This window comes from Peromyscus californicus, unplaced genomic scaffold, assembly GCF_007827085.1.
Source record: "Peromyscus californicus insignis strain IS unplaced genomic scaffold, ASM782708v3 Scaffold_7__1_contigs__length_154581171, whole genome shotgun sequence".
In the NCBI taxonomy this organism is placed as follows: Eukaryota; Metazoa; Chordata; class Mammalia; order Rodentia; family Cricetidae; genus Peromyscus; species Peromyscus californicus.
This window is the reverse complement of record NW_026294595.1, coordinates 153717931-153735439: the sequence shown is the minus strand read 5'-3', so window position 1 is coordinate 153735439 and position 17509 is coordinate 153717931. Positions and strand designations below refer to the sequence as shown.

The 17509-nt window shown below is 51.5% G+C and overlaps 1 protein-coding gene across 20 annotated transcripts in view; it reads left to right on the top strand.

Moving 5' to 3' along the window:
* The first annotated feature begins 4161 nt into the window (after nt 1-4161).
* The window catches only part of Kcnq2 (potassium voltage-gated channel subfamily Q member 2), a 59281-nt gene continuing 45933 nt past the window's right edge, over nt 4162-17509 (top strand). For 9 of the 20 annotated variants that reach the window (XM_052723570.1, XM_052723565.1, XM_052723560.1 and 6 more), the window contains exon 1: nt 4162-4593. In XM_052723570.1, the coding sequence (XP_052579530.1) occupies nt 4298-4593 (296 nt within the window). In that variant the 5' untranslated portion in view covers nt 4162-4297. The remainder of the gene's footprint in view (nt 4594-17509) is intronic. The other 11 variants (XM_052723567.1, XM_052723568.1, XM_052723566.1 and 8 more) reach the window with 2 other exon arrangements.

Below are 17509 nucleotides of genomic sequence, written 5' to 3'. Positions count from 1 at the left end.
ATTTGCTAACTTTGTCTAAGGGTAAGAGTCAGTTGCAGAAGAAACCTCAAAGGCCTATGGGCCCTTCCCCAGGCTGGAAAGCACTATTTAAGCCTACTGGTCAAGCAAGGCACCCTAGCAAGCCTGGGCTGGCTGTAGGCAGGAGCCAGCAGCAGATAACTTGTGCGTGGGCAGGTGCTGACCACTCTGCCAGCAGGAGCATCTCTGGAGAACAGAGTTCCAGCCACCCACACCCTCCCAGGGTACACTCCAAGGGCTCCAAGCCATGCAATTCCTGGGCTGCCCTCCAGGGCTCATGTGGCTGGAGGCTCAAAGTGACATCAGCCCTAGGCCAAAGTGACCATTCACTGATGAAAGTGGACAAGTCCCTCCTGTGGATTAGGCTGTGGACTATGAGGGGCCATAAGGCACCTAGCCAAGCTTACTGCACAAGGGAAGACGAGCATGTGATAGGCAAATTTCAGACTGACAAGGAACTAGGGTTGGGAGAGAAGGCAGTGGAATGGGGATATCTGACTTCAAGGCTTTTCTGACACACTGTCCATCTAATACCAGGACAGGGAACAGCATTCTAGACTGAGAGTACAGGGCCGAAGTTGTGTTACAGTACAGGGGTGCTGTGCTTGGCTAGTGTCTGAGGACAGAGGTTGGAAGGTTCTGAGAGGGAGTGGCAGGGCTGGTCTCACAGATGAGTGGCCATGAGTTGGAAAATACTCAGCACAAATGTGCTCTGGCAGTGTATCATGGACTGCTCCACAGTGGAGCCTGTATCAGGCCATCACTGGGTCAAGGGGCCTCTGCATTTCTCACCTTTTATCTTCAATGGAACAGGGAAAAATTGCCACAGCTTCTTTGCTTGTCTAGGGTGTGATAAGGGGTGTGTAGGTGGTACCTAGAAAACTGTGGTCCAGAAATGAAGAAGGAGGGATACAAAGACATAAGGCTGCCATAGAAGAGGGCAATCGGAGCTTTCCAGAAGCCTGGAAAGCTTGTCTTGGGGCCTCGTTGGACACTTCTAGGGCTGCCACCATTCCCTGGCCATCTCTATCTGTCACCACAGTGGGGACAGCTGCAGTGAAATTATTATCAGTGGCTGGGAAGTACAAGTTCAGTTCCTCATGTAATTAGCTGCTTTGCCAGGGGCTAGGGCAGCTTGTTGAGAGCTCTGGTCCTTTAAAAAATGCAACAACTATAAATTAAATTCCTATTGACTTCAACCAGTAAGTGTTCCTGTCAGATTAAAAAAAAACAACAACAAAAACAAAAACAAAAGCACAACACTTTCGTATCTTTTCTTTTCCTCACTCCATTGCTCTCCATGATCTAACCAACAGTACTTCTTCTTAATAGTGGAAAATTCCTTTGAGGGGGGCCTTTCTGCTTGGGTAGGCACTTCCTGTTGTCCAAATTATAGGATTAAAACAACCACAGCTCTGCCCAGCCAGAGTGACTGAGAACCTGTCTCTTCTCATTTCCCCAAATTGAGTCTGTTTCCCGGCTGGCAGCATTTTCCCTTCTGGTCCTCAGCAGCTGCTCTCTCTTCCTGAGATCTTGCTTGGAAGTAGGTCTCTGTTGGAAGACTGCAGTGGGGAGCATCCTCATGTACTGTTGACTGTGATCACTGACCCTTAGAAGGAGGGTGACTAAACTCCTGGGTGTGAATGCTATTACGTAACAGTCAGGTGTGCTGAAAAGTATGAAGCTGGGCTTCCTAGCAGGGGTTTCAGATGGTGGCAACTGTGTGCACATATTCTCTGTGGCTTTGCTGGAGGCTTCTGACAGTCTGGCCAGCACAGACTATGGAAGCTGAATATTCTTCCCACTCACATTCCCTGTGCTTGGCATCTGTGAGACCAGAATCCCAACCTCAGCTGGAGGGGTTTCCATCCAGAAAGCACTGGGATTCCTCTGACCTGTATTGCTGTGTGTAGCTCTCCAGAGAGGTGATATGCTGGTGGATTTCCATCATGAGTAGCCACAATACCCATGCCTTATAGACCCTCACCCGTGCCAGGCTCTGGGACAGCAGGACAAAGATGCAAGCTCAGGAAGACCCAGACAGAAAATATGTGGCCATGGCCTCTTGGATTTTATTCCGTGTTTCTTTTTCTTTCTTTCTTTCTTTCTTTCTTTCTTTCTTTCTTTCTTCCTTCCTTCCTTCCTTCCTTCCTTCCTTCCTTCCTTCCTTCCTTCCTTTCTTTTTTGCTCATTTAAGATTTTATATATATCTCCAGCTCCATTTATTGCTTGTTTCTTGAGACAGTCTTCTGGCCTTAACCTTTTGATGCTCCTCCTGTCTTAGCTCCCAGGCGCTGGAATTACAAGTGTGAGCCACTATGCCTGGCTAAATACATTAATTTTAAAAAGGTTCTGGGGATGGAACCCAGGACTTTGTGCATGCTAAGCAAGCACTTTACCCCCAACTCCTGTCCCCAGCCGTTTGTTTTGTATGGGAAGGAGTGTGAAGGGGAACTTCAAGGGCAATGGGGATTGGCAAGAACTTCAAACTGCTCTTTGATATAGCAGGAGCCAATGTGATGCCGTGTTTTGATGGTCCAACAGTCTCTGCCTGCTTCATGTAGCTCACTGATAGCAGAGCAGGGGAAAGCCACGCCCCTTAGCCTTGCTGTCCTGAGGAGCAGGAGAGAACAGGCTGAGCAGGCAGGTTGTGAAGGAGGTGCTGAAGGGACAGCGCCTGGCTGAAGGATGACATTGCTGGTGCCTGCACCCTGGACCAGAGCTCTCCTCAGCTGGAGCTGGGTATCATGTGCATCTGAATTTTTCCATCCACCACCCCCCCCCCCCCCCCCCCGCACTCTAGAATCCTGTCGATGCAGTCTTGGCAAAGATGGCCTGAGCCTGTAAGCTTTTCCCATCTACTTTTAAATCAAATGAAATTCCTGTTGTTTGTCTGACTGGGTGCTCATGACTCACTTTCTTGGGTCTTGGGGAGGCCAGTGGCATGCTGGTAACCAAGCTGCTGACAGTGTATGGTCCCCAGGTATGCAAGGCATGATATTAAAAAAATAAATGATTAATGAGCCAGCTTGCTGGGAAGACATCCTAAGCAGAGAAAGCAGGGAGTTATAAGCCACGATGAAGAAATCACTTTCTAGAATCTTCTAAAATGTGGCAAAGCTGTTGGTACAAACAACATTAGTAGAGGAGAGAACAGAGATGCAATGGTATCTGCACCAAGTTGACTCCCCTATGAGCTTTCCCATTGTGTGTGTGTGTGTGTGTGTGTGTGTGTGTGTGTGTGTGTGTGTGTTCTTACTCTGCAGCATCAGGGAATTAGTATGTATGTATGTGTACTCCATGTTTGCAGAGCCCAAGGAGGCCAGAAGAGGGTATTGAGTCCCCTGGAAATGGAGTTACAGACAATTGTTAACAGCCATGTGGGTGCTGGGAACCAAAACCAGGTCCTCTGGAAGAGCAGCCAGTGCTCTTAACTGCTGAGCTATCTCTCCAGCCCGACTTAGTAGTTCATTTACAGAGACTTGAATGGAGAGGATGACCCAGAGGTCATGATAAAGCCCGTCTGCACAGGGAGTGGGCAGTGCTCTTCTCCCCTGAATACTCAAGACCTCCTCTGACTGAATGGGTTGGGCTGGTGCCTCCTCCCTTAACCAAGCCCAGTTGGCTCAGTAAGCCTGAAGTGGGCAAGGATTCTGCTCTAGGCATTGCTCAGGCTATCTCTTGGAGAGCACCTACAGACTTCCCTGCACACCCATTGAAGAGATGGAGCCCGATGCCTGGTCCACTTGATGCTAAGAGAAGATCTCGTGGGCTGATCTTTAACTCAGAACTTGACAATGGCCAGTATCCTCCTCTCTGAAAAGTATCCACTTCTGGGCCCTAGGCCGACTCTGGCCCCACTTTGGGATTCCTCAGACTGCTGGAGCTGACTCACAGGGCTTGCTTGCGTAGCTTTGCCCTTCTCAGAGGTGACAGCATGGTTGGACTCTCTGTTAAGGATCACCAGGCTAGGAGAGTGGGAAGGGTTGCCTGGTGACGGGTTGCCTGGACCTTGCCTGCCTCTGCAATGGTGTCGTAGGGGTTAAGCCATGAGGGGCGGGGCGGCGGGCGGAGCCCTCGCGGAAGCGGGCCAGGCACCGAGGCGCGCGCGGAGCCGGCTGGCTGCTGCGTCCCCGCGCGCGGCCGGGCCAGGTAGGAACGCGGAGCCGCAGCCGCCTCGGCCATGCGGCTGCCGGACCGGAGGCCTGGGCTGGGGCCCGCGCCACCCCCCGCGCGCCGCCCCCGCTGAGCCCGCGCCCGACAGGGCGCAGCAGGCACCATGGTGCAGAAGTCGCGCAACGGTGGCGTGTACCCCGGCACTAGCGGGGAGAAGAAGCTCAAGGTGGGCTTCGTGGGGCTGGACCCCGGCGCGCCAGACTCCACTCGCGACGGCGCGTTGCTCATCGCCGGCTCCGAGGCCCCCAAGCGCGGAAGCGTTTTGAGCAAGCCGCGCGCGGGCGGCGCGGGAGCGGGGAAGCCCCCGAAGCGCAACGCCTTCTACCGCAAGCTGCAGAATTTCCTCTACAACGTGCTGGAGCGGCCCCGCGGCTGGGCGTTCATTTACCACGCCTACGTGTAAGTGGCCAGAGATGCGGTGCGCGGTGGGCCTGCAAGACCCTAGCCCGGCCGGGGTTGATTGCCGGCGCAGCTGCGGTAGACTGAGGGGCCCTGGTGTGCGTGTCCGCGCGCGCGCCAGGGTCGCGTTGTGGGCGTGGGGTTTGGGTCAAGGCACTGCAGTCTCTGGTTAAAGCGAAGGACAGAGACTGGAGAGTGACTTTGGAGATCATTCTGGAGTCACTGTTCTTTTTGGGGGGGCGTTTACGGCCTCCTGGCTGGGTTGTACCAGCCCTTCCCCCGCAGGACGGGATGTGCTGGTGCCCCAGCCCCCCTCAGCCGGAGAGGCCCCTCCCCACGGCCCGCAGCGCGGAACAAAGGGCCGGCAAGGAGGGAGGGCGGCTAGGCTCTAGGTTTGAACTCATCCGCTCCTTTGCACCCATGGGTCTCCCCGACGACCAAGTAAGGGTGGTGAAGAGGGCTGGCCTCTTCTCATCCATCCTCCTAACCTCTTGCTACCCATCTGAGCTTCCGGGTTGCAGAAATGGGGAGGGGACCTAACATCATATCACCTCAGTCCTGGGCTGAGGGCAGCTACCTGCACCCATCCCTGAAGGCCCACTTTCCTTGTCCTCTACACTCCCAGAAGACCATTTGCACCTGCTGATGGCCCCTCTACACATTCTGGGCTCTAGATCCCTAAGTGGAGACCAGCAGTAGGTACCGCTGTTGTCCCCCAGCACTGCCAGCTTTGGGCCTGGAAGGGGCTGGTCCTTGTCCCCAAGTCTGGGACTCCTCTTGAGGCAGAGCTGGCAAGGGGCAACCCTGTGTTCGTGTGTGTGTGTGTGTGTGTGTGTGTGTGTGTGTGTGTGTGTGTGTGTGTGTTAGTATGCATAACCTCCCAGTACAAGGACGCCGGCTCTCCCATTCCAGTGGAACCAGGGACAGAGGAGGAGCACTGAGACTCGGCCATTTTGTATGAGAAGCATTTGGGGATGGGAGTGAGACCCATGATCAGGAAAAGTCTCTATCAAGGTGCCCACCGGTCCTGGTCTTGGCAGGGTATGTGTCCTGTGAGTGGGCCATTGTGTGTCTGGGAGTGTTCTGTATGTGATTTGGATAGGTTTGGGGACAAGGGAAGGTCCATAGTGGGAAATTCTGGGCTGCCTGCAGAATGATGTCCTGGGGGTAGCCAGAACTGGTGTGTGTGGGGAGGCGGGGGCTCCTGTGGACAGTTCTGAGATTCCCCAAGGCGGAGGTTTTTCCAGATAGGCTTGCCAAGGGGAGCAGCCCGTGGTGTCAGCCCCCATCCCCTCCAGAGAGGTAGATTTGATTTTCCCCTGCCCAGGGTCCTGTGTGTCTCTTTACTCCAAGGAAGAGTTCGTGTGCCCCTAACAGTCCTGCTGCTGCAGTCACCTTCTCCATACCTATTCTGGAGTCCAAGGGTCTCTACTGTGGTTGATGTAGATAGCCAGATCCTGGTCCGAGGTGACTCCTGGGACACAGATAGGATGCAATCCTTTGTCCACAGGGCTGGGTGTGGATATCCAGACTGGCAGCATTATCTAGGATTCTTTTTTGAGTCTGTAGCCTCTATGGGATCCTGTCCTGTCCCTGGGTCTGACTTGTCAGCTTCTCTGTTTCTGCTGCCTGCATCCTGTTTCCTAAAAGCAGCAGCATCCAGAGCTCAGAGTCCAGTGTGGGAGGCCCTTGCTTTATGGGCTCTGTGTCCTCTTCCCACCTACATATCCCCAAGTCAGCCTTAGTTCATCATAGAGCAAACCCTGGCCCTGAAGTGTGCCAGATTTTAGGGTTTAGACCTTTAGCATGAAGGCATCCTGCTTCAGCTTGCTGCAGGTCCCTTGGCTCCTTTATTTTGTGGCTGGGGCTTATAGGGAGGTGTCTTGGGGTTCGGGGCAGGAGGGAGAGCATTGAAGAACAGAGAGTCTCTGGTTGCTAACTTGGGGCCAGGCACACGTGTCTCGTCTCAGAACCCCTGACAGCTTTATCTTTTCATCAGTAAGGTGGTAACAGCTACTCCTGGCTCTCAGACTTTGTAAAGACCAACTGATTTTTCTAGGCTGCCTATTAATCCCATTGTGAACGGTGATCTGACTGCCTTTGTTGCTCATGACCCATCCCCCCAGTTTCAAGACATGGAATCCTCCACACTGACCCCTGTCTGATTTAGGTAGTCCAATGGCTTGAGATTCCTGAGCATGTGGTCAGCCCTTGTGTTGACAGTTGACCCCTCATGGACTAGGCATGCTGTGTGTTAATCAGTATTTGATTTGTTCACTAGTTAGCAAAGAAGATGCAGCCCCTCCTGGGATCTAGTGGAGGATAGAGTCAAGGCACATGGAAGTGAGTCCCTCATCTAAGCAGTGCTGGGTTTTCCTGGGCCACTTTCCTTCTGCCATTGGCCATCAAAGCCTGATCTGTGAGAGGTCCAGTTGTACCAGCCTCTTGGCCAGTCATGCTGGATCTCTGAAGGTCAGCCACTGTCCAGAGTCAGGAGGGAGGTGACCACCCTTGGTTTGGACCCTGGTCAGGCCCAATGTCCACAGGGCTCTGCAGTATGCCTTTTATGAAGTGATACCACTATGTACTGCTTGTGAGAGATATTTTCAGAAACAGCTCTGTACTCAGCCAGGCGGGGTGGGGGGTCACCCAGGCAGAGACATTGTGGATTGCCCAGCTCTTCTCAAGGGTGAGCCACAGCAAAGACAAATCTAGGCAGAGATGGGAGTATTATGGGGGCCTTAGAGGAATCACGTCCATCTGTTGTGCTCAAGAGAGCTAAGTGGGAGCTCCAAGTAACTCAGGGACATAGGGAAAGGTTGCTGGGTCATGATGTCCCTACCACAGGCTAGCCTTATTGCCTGATGGACAGAGGGGCATGATGGGGAAACTGAGACTGAGAAGGTTTCCCTGTGTCAGCAGAGAGGTGGCCTGCCTTAGAACTGAGAGCTGACAGTGTAGACAACTTGGCCTTTCCAACATCCAGGCCAGTGGCCAGCTAGAAAAAGATGGCATTTGAAACAGCTAAGTGGAAAACCAAGTCATAAGGGTTTGGACTGGGGTTCTGGGCTTGCCTGTGGCTCATCTTAGGGCTGATCACCAAGGCCCCTCTGTCCACAGTGTCTGGGTAGCTCTGTTAGGGCCCTAGGAGTCCCAGAGTCATTGCCAGAGGCTGTCCAACCAGGTGTCACCTCCCATTTCATAAAGAGCAACATCCAGGATCAGGGCCTTGTTCAAGGGTCTTTGGGTGCTTTGACCCAGATAGGCCTCCTTCTCCAGTAGAATGGTATCTAGGCTGTCTTGTAGCTGTTTCTCATCCCCCTTAACTACTTTTAGCTCCAAGACTGATAAGAGCCCTGGAGGTTGGAGTTGGCAGGTCATTTGAGGAGTAGATATAGGCCTGGTCCTCACCTGAGGCAGACAGGAGAGGTGTTCACTTGGAGTCCCAAGGTCTGGTCTCTGACTGTATGGTATGTGACATTTGGAGAAGAACCCTGATCACTGAATGGTATCATGTGCTCAGCTTTTCTCAAGTAGCAGGTCTTCTTGCAGCTTCATTGATTGAGATTCAGAAAATCTTATGGAAATTTCCCAAAAGATGGGAATACCTCAGAGAGTTGTGGTTTCCAGGGAAACCTATGTTTCTTCCCAGGCCTGATCACAGTTTCTAACCCTCAGCAATAACTTAAATGACACTGAAAAGATAGAACAATTGCAGTCCCTCTGCCCTGGTTATGTGTAGAGTAAATCTTTAAACACCCTTGCATCTGTAAAGAAACAATGAATTAGCAAGTAGGCAGAGAGCTGTCTGAGTAGCGTTGCAGATGAGAGCAGAGAAACCTCATTTTTGTGGACACCAGCATGAGTCAGATGTGTAAAGTCATCAAATGGAGACTCAGAAGGACCCCCAGCATGCCACCAGCCTGAAGAAATTTGACATGGAGACTGCTAGGTGCTGGGAATGCTCCTGGGTGCTGGCCTTGTAGGTAGGAGGCCTGTGTCTGGTTCTGAAAGTACTTGAGTCTGGAGTGCTTTCAAGGAGCCACGGACAGTGTCTGAGTACAGATGGAACCCAGTGGTGAATGTGGGATATTTAGTGTCTTCCAATGAGCAAAATACACAGGCTTTTGTAGATCCTTTTGATCTATGTCATTGCACCCTGGGTGAGGTGTCCTGACCCCCCTGTTATTGAGAAAACAGGACTGGTGTGTTCCTCAGTACCTCGAATTGAGAACAGTGAGTCCACTACTTACTGCAGGGTTGAATCTAGGGAAGTGGGCAAGTCTCTAGGACCAAGGGCTCTTTGGAGAACTTTGTGGAGTGTACTAACAGCTGGATTCGAGCATATGAGGGCTGAATTGACATGTGAAAGGATGGAGAAGGAATGTGGCATGTGCTCTGTGCCATCTGTGCATCCTTGCAGTTGGATGGAAGGGTTGGCCCTCGCCCTGATCCTGGTCATATCCTTTAAAGGCTGAAGTTACATTAGTGGGCCCCATGGAAGGAGAGTAAGCTCTGATGTCGCTTACAGTGCTGAGGGAAGCAGACCACCTTGCTGTGCCACCGTGTCCTCCATCCACCAAGCATGCACCTTTGTGTGAACGCTGCTGGAGGTGGGGTTGGCAGGGGACTCTTGTCACCTCTCAGGGGTGAAGGATGACAGGGTAGGGACTGAGGGTTCTGGATGGCCCCTCTTCCACCGACTTGTTCCAGATTCTGGACTTCAGTTTCCTTGTCCATAATACATGAGTGATGTTCTTGGTTGGGTATGGATTTGGGTCACTAGACACAAAGATTTGTAGGTACTGATGTTCACTGGCTTTTGCTGCCTAAGGTTTGGCAGAGTGAGACCTTATCTAGTGAGTATGGAAGGCTGGGGACCATGGCTGGCCCAGCTGTAGGCAGGGACTCTCAGCCTCCCATTCATCAGCCAATCCTTAGACAAAGCCTCAGGATACAGTCTGTACCTTGATCTTGGCAAGCTTATTTGGGCCACTGTTTAACAGGAGACACAGGTTTAGAAGGCTTAGGCATGAGTTCTGAGTGTCGGAAGCTTGCCAGATGCTTATCCAGTGGGCCAGCTCCAGGAATACCAACTATTTTCCTAGAACAGTGTTTGTGTGTTTGAGAGTTTAAGGATGTGTTCCTCTGTGGTGCTGAGTATGTTACAGGACCCTCAAGGTTGGGCATTGAGGAGAGGAATGATTTTGTCTTGAAAAACACAGTGTGCAGATTCTACCAGTAAGCCCCCAGACTGCAGAGGAACTGCTCTATAAGCCCTGTAGACATCTGGTTTCTACCCAGATGTGGATGAGTTGGCTTGGCTGGGCCCCCTCCACAGTGAGTTCTGTCCTCTCCTCTGTGTGTGGATGCCTGCCAAGCATGGGCCTTTCCTTTTCACAGCTGGAACTGGGCTTTGCTTCCAGACAACAATTTGCTGACAGTTCCAGGAGCTTCTTCAAACAACGCTTCACTCACAGTGACATACCAGACACCGAGCCGTGGTTTGGAGGAGGAAACCAAGCAGCAGCTGTCCAATTGCCTAACAACAGCAGAAGCAGTTTAGCTGATCAGAGAGCAAATGCAGGGTGTCGAGGCGACCTGTGACTGTCCCCAAAGATCAGGTTGGCAGTGACTCATGGTTGCCATGTGCCTGCCCAGCCCTGTACAGCCAGGCCTTCACTGTTCCAAGTGGACTCTGCTTTCTGCTTTCTTGATGACTTGTTTGTAGTTCTCAGAATTCCAGGTGTGTCCTGTGAGCTGTGCGCAGGTGCTGTACTCCATGTCCATGCTCAAGGGGCTAGGTCTTGAAAACAACCGTCTGGTGTGGAGATGCACCGTTCTGTTCAGGACTGCCGCCTTGTGCTGGGGACAAGAGCCCTGGCACTCTGCATTCTCTTCTTATGTGTGTGTGCATTCTCCCTTGTCTATGTGTCTAGAGGCAAAAGGTTAACCTTAGATATTGCTCAGGAGCTATCCACCTTGCTTCTTGAGACAAGGTCTCACTAGGACTTGGGTTTCACTGATTAGGTTAGGCTGTCTCTGCCTCCTCAGTGCTAGGATAACAAGCATGTACCACCATGCCTGCTTTTTTTTTTCTCTTTTTTTCCTCAAGTACTGGGGATCAAACTCAGGTTCTCATGCTTGTGTGTCAAGGACTTTACCAACTGAGCCATCTCCCTAGCCTCATTTTCATTCTGTTTGTCATTTCTGGCACCACCCAAGGTGAGGGACTTAGTGGGTGAGGCTAAGCGATATTCCAGAGGGACATGCTGAGAAGGATGTGGGCTGTTGAACTATATAGCAGCTGCCTCCATGCACTCCTGCTGAGCAGGTGGTCTTTGGTCTGGGTAGAGAGACCCACTCAAGGGGAAGCTCTTAGCATTTCCCCTGCCCATCCCTGTCTCTCAGCTGGCTGAAGGGAGTGGCTGCTGGGGTCATCAGAACCTTTGCAGAGGAAGTAAGGACTCTGGTGGGACAGTGGCTTCTCTGCATGGAAAAAGGATACAGGATACGTTCCAGACACCCTCCTGGTTGTCTTTGGGCTCTGCTGGCTATCCAGCTGGAACAGAATTAGGTCTTCAATTTCTTTTTTGATATTGGGAATAATTTTGTGAATGCCCAGCAGAGAAATTATTCTAGAATGTTCTAAATGAGAGTTGCTTGGAAACTGTCTGCAGAGATTCCTTGATGATCTCATGGGTATCAGCCACTTCCAAGGTGGTGTCCCTGGAGATCTTCCTTCCCCAAAGTAGAGGGGCCATTCTGGCTCCAGGCTCTGCCTCACCTCTGGCTCCTTCCATCCAAGAGCCACCAGCCTTGCCCTGTGCTGGAGACTTTACAAGGCTGGTGCTACTTTTCCGCTTTGACTTGGAAAGACACTGGTTGGTGAGGATGAGTCAAGGGCGGCTTCTGCAGGAGTCTCAGTTTGGGGAAGAAAGAGAGAAATGAAAGAATTTGGAAACCATGTTCAGAAGAGGCCGTGTCAATGGATAGTGCAGTGAGCGTGTGCCAGATGCAGTGGAGCTGCGTGATGCCTGGAGGAGGCACATTAAGGGCCTCTGGAGCACCAGGGTTGGATGGGAGGCTATTTGGATGCTCTCTTTTTGAAAATTTCATACACATATGCAATGTATCCTGACCACATCCACTCCATTCCCCCTGCTCCTCTCCCCAACTAATGTCTCTACTTCATGTTCTATTTTTTATCTTGTTTTTAATTTTATATTTATTTTACTTTATTTTGAGAAAAGGCCTTACCATGTAACCCTGGCTTGCCTGGAACTTGATATGTAGACCAGGCTGGCCTCAAACTCACAGAGATCTTCCTGCCTGTACCTCCCCAGTGCTAGAATTAAAGGTATACACCATCACATTTGGCTCTTTTACTTTTTATAACCCACCGAATCCAATTGGTATGGCCTTTAACATGTGAATGTGGGCTTATCCACCAGGGCATGGACACCGCCAGTTGCTACCTTCCAAAGAAAGGTGACTCTCCATCCCACAGCAGCCATCAGCTGCCAATAGCTATAGGCAGGACCTTGGGTGGCTCTCCTCCTCCCTCTATGTTGGAGTTGTTAACTGGCTTGATTTTGTGCAGGTCTTGTGTAGATAAACACAACTACTGTGAGTTCATGCATGCAGCAGCTAGGTCATGTCCAAAGGACATCTCGTAGCATTCCTCTCAATCTTTCAGCTCTTACATTCTTTTGTTTTCTCTTCCTTGATGTTCCTTGAGCATTGGTGTGTGTGTGTGTGTGTGTGTGTGTGTGTGTGTGTGTGTGTGTGTGTGTGTGTGTTTATTAGGGCCAGTTGAGGGGGCATTACTTACCCTTCTTTTTTTTTTTTTTTGGTTTTTCGAGACAGGGTTTCTCTGTGTAGCTTTGCGCCTCTCCTGGAACTCACTTGGTAGCCCAGGCTGGCCTCGAACTCACAGAGATCCGCCTGGCTCTGCCTCCCGAGTGCTGGGATTAAAGGCGTGCGCCACCACCGCCCGGCTTACTTACCCTTCTTAGCCCTTCCTTCCAGAATGGGCAAAATTCACATGAACCACATACATAGAAGACATGCCAGTGGAAAAACCTGGGAATAGGTGAGTTGATTTGCAGTGCAGTGATTCTCCAGACTGGCCTTCTCTCTGGTCAGCTGTGTCTTCCAGTTTCTCTCTTGTAGAGATATTGTTTATGCGTATTCCCACAGTACACTGTAGACCACCATGGAATCTATAATGGCCTTGTGTTTGCCACCTTTACCTTGCCAGCCCTGGCATTTTCCTGTGCTGAGTGCGGGGGAGGTGCCCAAGCCCCACTCCGGGCCCACTGCCTGAGCACATCCTGACATGTGTGAAGGGTTCCTTGTTGGTGGAAATGAAGGACAGATCTGAGCTTTCGCCTCTGCTAACGTGGCTGCTGTGAGGCTCCCTGATGTCTTAACACACACATTTGGGCTGTAGGAGATATTGCAAGAAGCTTTTGACTACTGTGAAAATGTTCTCATCCAAAACAGTATTTCTCCTCAGGCTAGACATACAGATTTGGTGCTTGCTGTCCATTACATTTGTAGAAAGCCTCTGGTGGGAGACAGCATGTGAAGCAAGGCAAGGTTCTGGAACCTTTCTTGTCACCCCCTCTGCTCGGGTGGCCAGCACAGAGGAAGGCCTGCTACACTTGGGGAGGAGGTAGGAGTTTCTGTATTCCTGGGATTGGGAAGGGACAGGGAAAGGAGAGAGGGTGGGGTGAGGGAGGGAATGGCTCTGTGTGCTGACCATGGTCCTGGACTCAAGTGCACAGTAGTATTTTCTTGTGGGTGAAAAGCTCCATGGTATGATTGCTGCACCCACCTTTCCACAAAATGAGGCTTAGTTCACAGTGATTAGCCTTGGAAGGGGCGAGAGCTTGGGGAGTGATTTCTAGAGGGTACTAAGGACTATGAGTCAAAGACACAAGGAGGTTTCCTTCTTCCTGGGTCAGCATGAGAAAAACTTCTCCATAATGGCGCTCCGTGACACCTTGTTGAATTAGCCAAGTGCTGAATTCTGGCATGCAGAAGGAACTGCGTGGGTGGACAGCTCTGGAGGCTCTGGTATGACCAGTGTGCTTCGTCTCTCACAGAAGCACTTGGTTATGGATATTATTTCTTTTTTTGTTATATGCTTAATGTGGGAAACTGGGAAAATGCTGGAAAACAAGAGCTTTGTAGAGATTTCCAGTCTCTGCTTTTCTATGAGTTTGTAGAACAAAATGAAACTTGGAGGTCTGGTTTCTATCCTGTGTCCGCACCACTCTGGGATTTCCTCACGGATTAGCTGTTCTGTGGTGTGTCTTCTCCTATGGACTGTGGTCACGCCATCTAGTTCACTTGGGGGCTCCCAGGTTAGGATGGTGTCTGAGTCAGTGTCCTGTATGTCTACACATGCCTTTGCTCATAGGTATGTCCTGTTCAGCTGGGTCATTTCTGCAGGCTGTGCTTCTGATTGTGGTCTGTCCCTTGCTTTGCTCTTTTGGATCATTAGGAAGGCTGGTGAGGAGCAAGGGAGGCCCAGGGGTGGCCCAGGAGAGGCTAATATCAGGACAAGATTCTGTTTAAGGGGTGAGATCTCCATCACTGGAGCTGTGTCCATTTGTGGGAGAAAGTATTCAGTAATGATCAGGAATCAATGCTGTGAGCTGTGGGGCCAGCCCTGGAGCACAGCTTGGGCAGGAGGCAGGGGCATGGCTGTCCATCAAACTTGGGATTGTGGATGGGGAGGTCTATGAGGTACTCTGTCAGGAGAGGCATTGTTGGAGTACTCTGAACACCTGATGGGCCACCTGAGCCATGAATGAAAATGGAGATTCACATTCAGGAGTGGTTGAGGTTCCATGGTGATCTTTCATCCCAGGAGTTGGGGAGAAATGTTCCTTTCATGAAGGGACACAGCTTTGTCGGTGGTCAGCTGTTTTTGGTCTATGCCAGGCTTGGGGTGGCCAGGCTCTTGGTACAGACCCTACCTCATCTGTTCTCAGACCTATACAAGGTTCACCTTACTGGCTTCCTTCTGACCTGGCCCTCTCAGCTGTGCTTGTGAACTGCACAGAGAACCCCCAAGTGATGCTGGAACTGGACAAGTGTTCTGGAGCTGGGTCCAGTATGGTCAGGGCAGGATCCCACTAGTCAGGACATATGGCTTGTGTACAGGTGGGCTTGGCCTCCTGGGCGTTGGAGAGGGCAGAACAGATGAGGCTGTGTCCTCAGTGAAAGTGAACTTGCCTGGAAGGAGAGTCTGAAGAAAAGGTGGCCCTGGGTCGTGTGAGTAGAAGGAAACTCTGGGTATCAAAAGAAGGTGTGCAGAGGCCCCGAGGAATGGGACTGTCATGGCAAGACTGAGAAGGCAGGAAAGGAATAAGGAAAGCTGTTGGGAGAACCAGGTATGGCCAGGTTCTTAGGGCCCTGGGGCCAGCATAAAGCTGTGAGAAGGGCTGATGCACATTGTCAGCCACTTCCACCACAACCCTCTGGTTGCTCCTGGGATTGAGATGGGACAGGTTTCTTGTGGTCTCAGAGGGATGCGCAGTTGGCTGGAGCAGGGCATACTGGAGGGAAGGGCAGAGATAAGCTCCTGGGAAGTAGTAAAGGACGCTAGGTTGGGTGCCGTGAGCCTTCAGTAGGGCTGCCTTCTTGGATGATTCAACAGGCAGGGATGCAGTGTGTAGGCCTGGGACAGCCCTACCTGATGTATACCGAGCTCTGGCTAGCACCCATGATGATTAATAGGAGTAGATTAACCTCATGGAGCTTTAGTCTCCAGGGATCTCATGTAAGAGGTGCCAGGTCATGAGCTGGTGCCTGGGAAGCGCTCTGTGCTGAGCTGGCAGGTTCCTGCCAAGCTGAGTCCTCCGTGGTCCTTAGCTTGGGCGACTGTGCCTGTAGCAGATACCTGGCCTTTCTGGGGAGGCCCCATGGTGTCTATAGCAGCTATTGAGGCTGGAGTCCTTGTGAGTCTTGGGCTTCTGATGGAGTGAATAACTAGAGAGCAATGTGTGGGTGTGCGTTAAGGAGAGTAGGAAGCTCCAGACCTCTGTGGCAACCCCCATTCTTGAAATAACTATTGTTGATTATCCTGTGGCCACTGGTCAGTGAGGGTGAGGGATCCCTTAAGAACACCTCCTGACCTTGACGTTTGGAGATGAGGGACAAGATGGGGGCTAGATGAGGCCATTTGTGGAGGCCTTAAATGCTGAGTCAGCATTTGACCCTCTGACAATCTGGGGCTTCCTGAGCTATGGTCTGTCAGGGTCTAAGGCATTTTCTGAGCATCTGGTGTATACTGGGCCTTGTCTGTCTCTCCTGGGCCACTTTCTCTCACCCCCTCTAGGACCTTATGCTCTGGTGGGTGGTTCTGGGTTGGGTAGATGGGCTTTGGTGTGACAGACAGGCCAATCCTACTCAAGGGTAGGGCAGCATGAGGGACTCATTCCAGCAGAGAGGTCCTTGGATGGAGTGTCCTGTCCAACCGTGTGTGATTTCTTACTAGAAGCAGCCATCAGCATCTAGCTCTGCTTCACTTCTGACACTGGAGGAAGCAGTAGGTCCTGGCAGCAGAGCAGTTTATTAGGGGGAGAAATTAGATTCCAGGTTACAGTACTAGCTGCGCCTAATGGACGAGGCGGCAGGAGGTCCTTGGGGAGTCCTGTGTGATCTGCACCGGAGGGGATGTGTTTGGCCTCACTGTAGCTGCCCTCTTCAGGCCTTACAGTACTCCAGCCCCAAAGCTGGAAAGGCCCGACATTATGGGAATGGGGATTATCCTGGTGGGGCAGATTTCTGTTGGGGACCCTGTGTGTACATACGATCCCCTTCTATGGACAGGGTTCCCATACAGGGTAACTTTGCCTGCTCCAGGTGGATCCCATGTGGGCCATGCAAGTGGCCTTGGAGCCTCTTTTTTTTATCATTTGTAAGTGGGGGCAAGAGAAGTTGCCTGCCTTTAGGGTCATCACACGCCTGGTATAAGTAGGCAAGTAGAGACTTTCAGCCCATGGAACCAGCTCTCAATAGTCCAAGAATTGTGAGCAGGGCTGGGGGTCTGTGATAGCCTGTCTTCCTTTACTTTTTTTTGTTACTAAACGTGCAATAGCATAGTGGGCCATGGCCTCCTTGAGTCAGCCTTTGGGTCAGGAGCCAGGCTGGAGTATGTTCCCAGGGTCTGGCAGTGAGGTAGCCAGTGTGTGAGGCAGTATTGGAAGGGGATGGCAGCACCTTTGCTTTGTTTTTACAGAAGAGAAAGATTCCCTGTTAGACTGAGGGGGCAGGAGGAGTAAAGAGGAGGGGAGGAGTGTTTCCCTGGGGTGGCAGCCTTCCTGGTATGCAGGGATCCACACATGGGATGTGTACACATCCAAACCTATGCCCTCGACATCTCAACATATGCTGGCACCAGCTGTCACTGACCACAGCGAGGAGCTTCTGGGCCTGACTAAGGGCCCTTTGGCTCTACATCTTTGCGTCCCCTCCCCTTTGCCCCCTGCCTGTCTCTTCTTTGTGTCCTGGTTCAAGTGATCATCCTCTGCCCAGGGTTGAGAAGTCCCTCCCATGAAGTCCCTTTTGCTCCTGATAAAGACAGTTTGGCTCTAAGTCTCCCTGTTTTTTTTTTTTTTTTTTTTTTTTTTTTTTGTGTGTGTGTGTGTGTGTGCGCGCTTTGGGCCTGGATGTGTCTCTAGATACAGAACAGTTCCATGCAAGCTCCATTTCTAGGTGACTTTCCCCATGCTAGGGTGGGTTGCCAAGGACTGTCTGAGGTCCCTGCCTTGCTCCTTTCTGGTTCTTGGAATCTGGGGCTGGGGACCAGCTGCTCTTGATGCTGGTCTCCTTGGCAACTGCTGTCAGGGAAGCCTCCTGAAGTTGAATCTATTATCATAATTAGCCCTGAAACCCC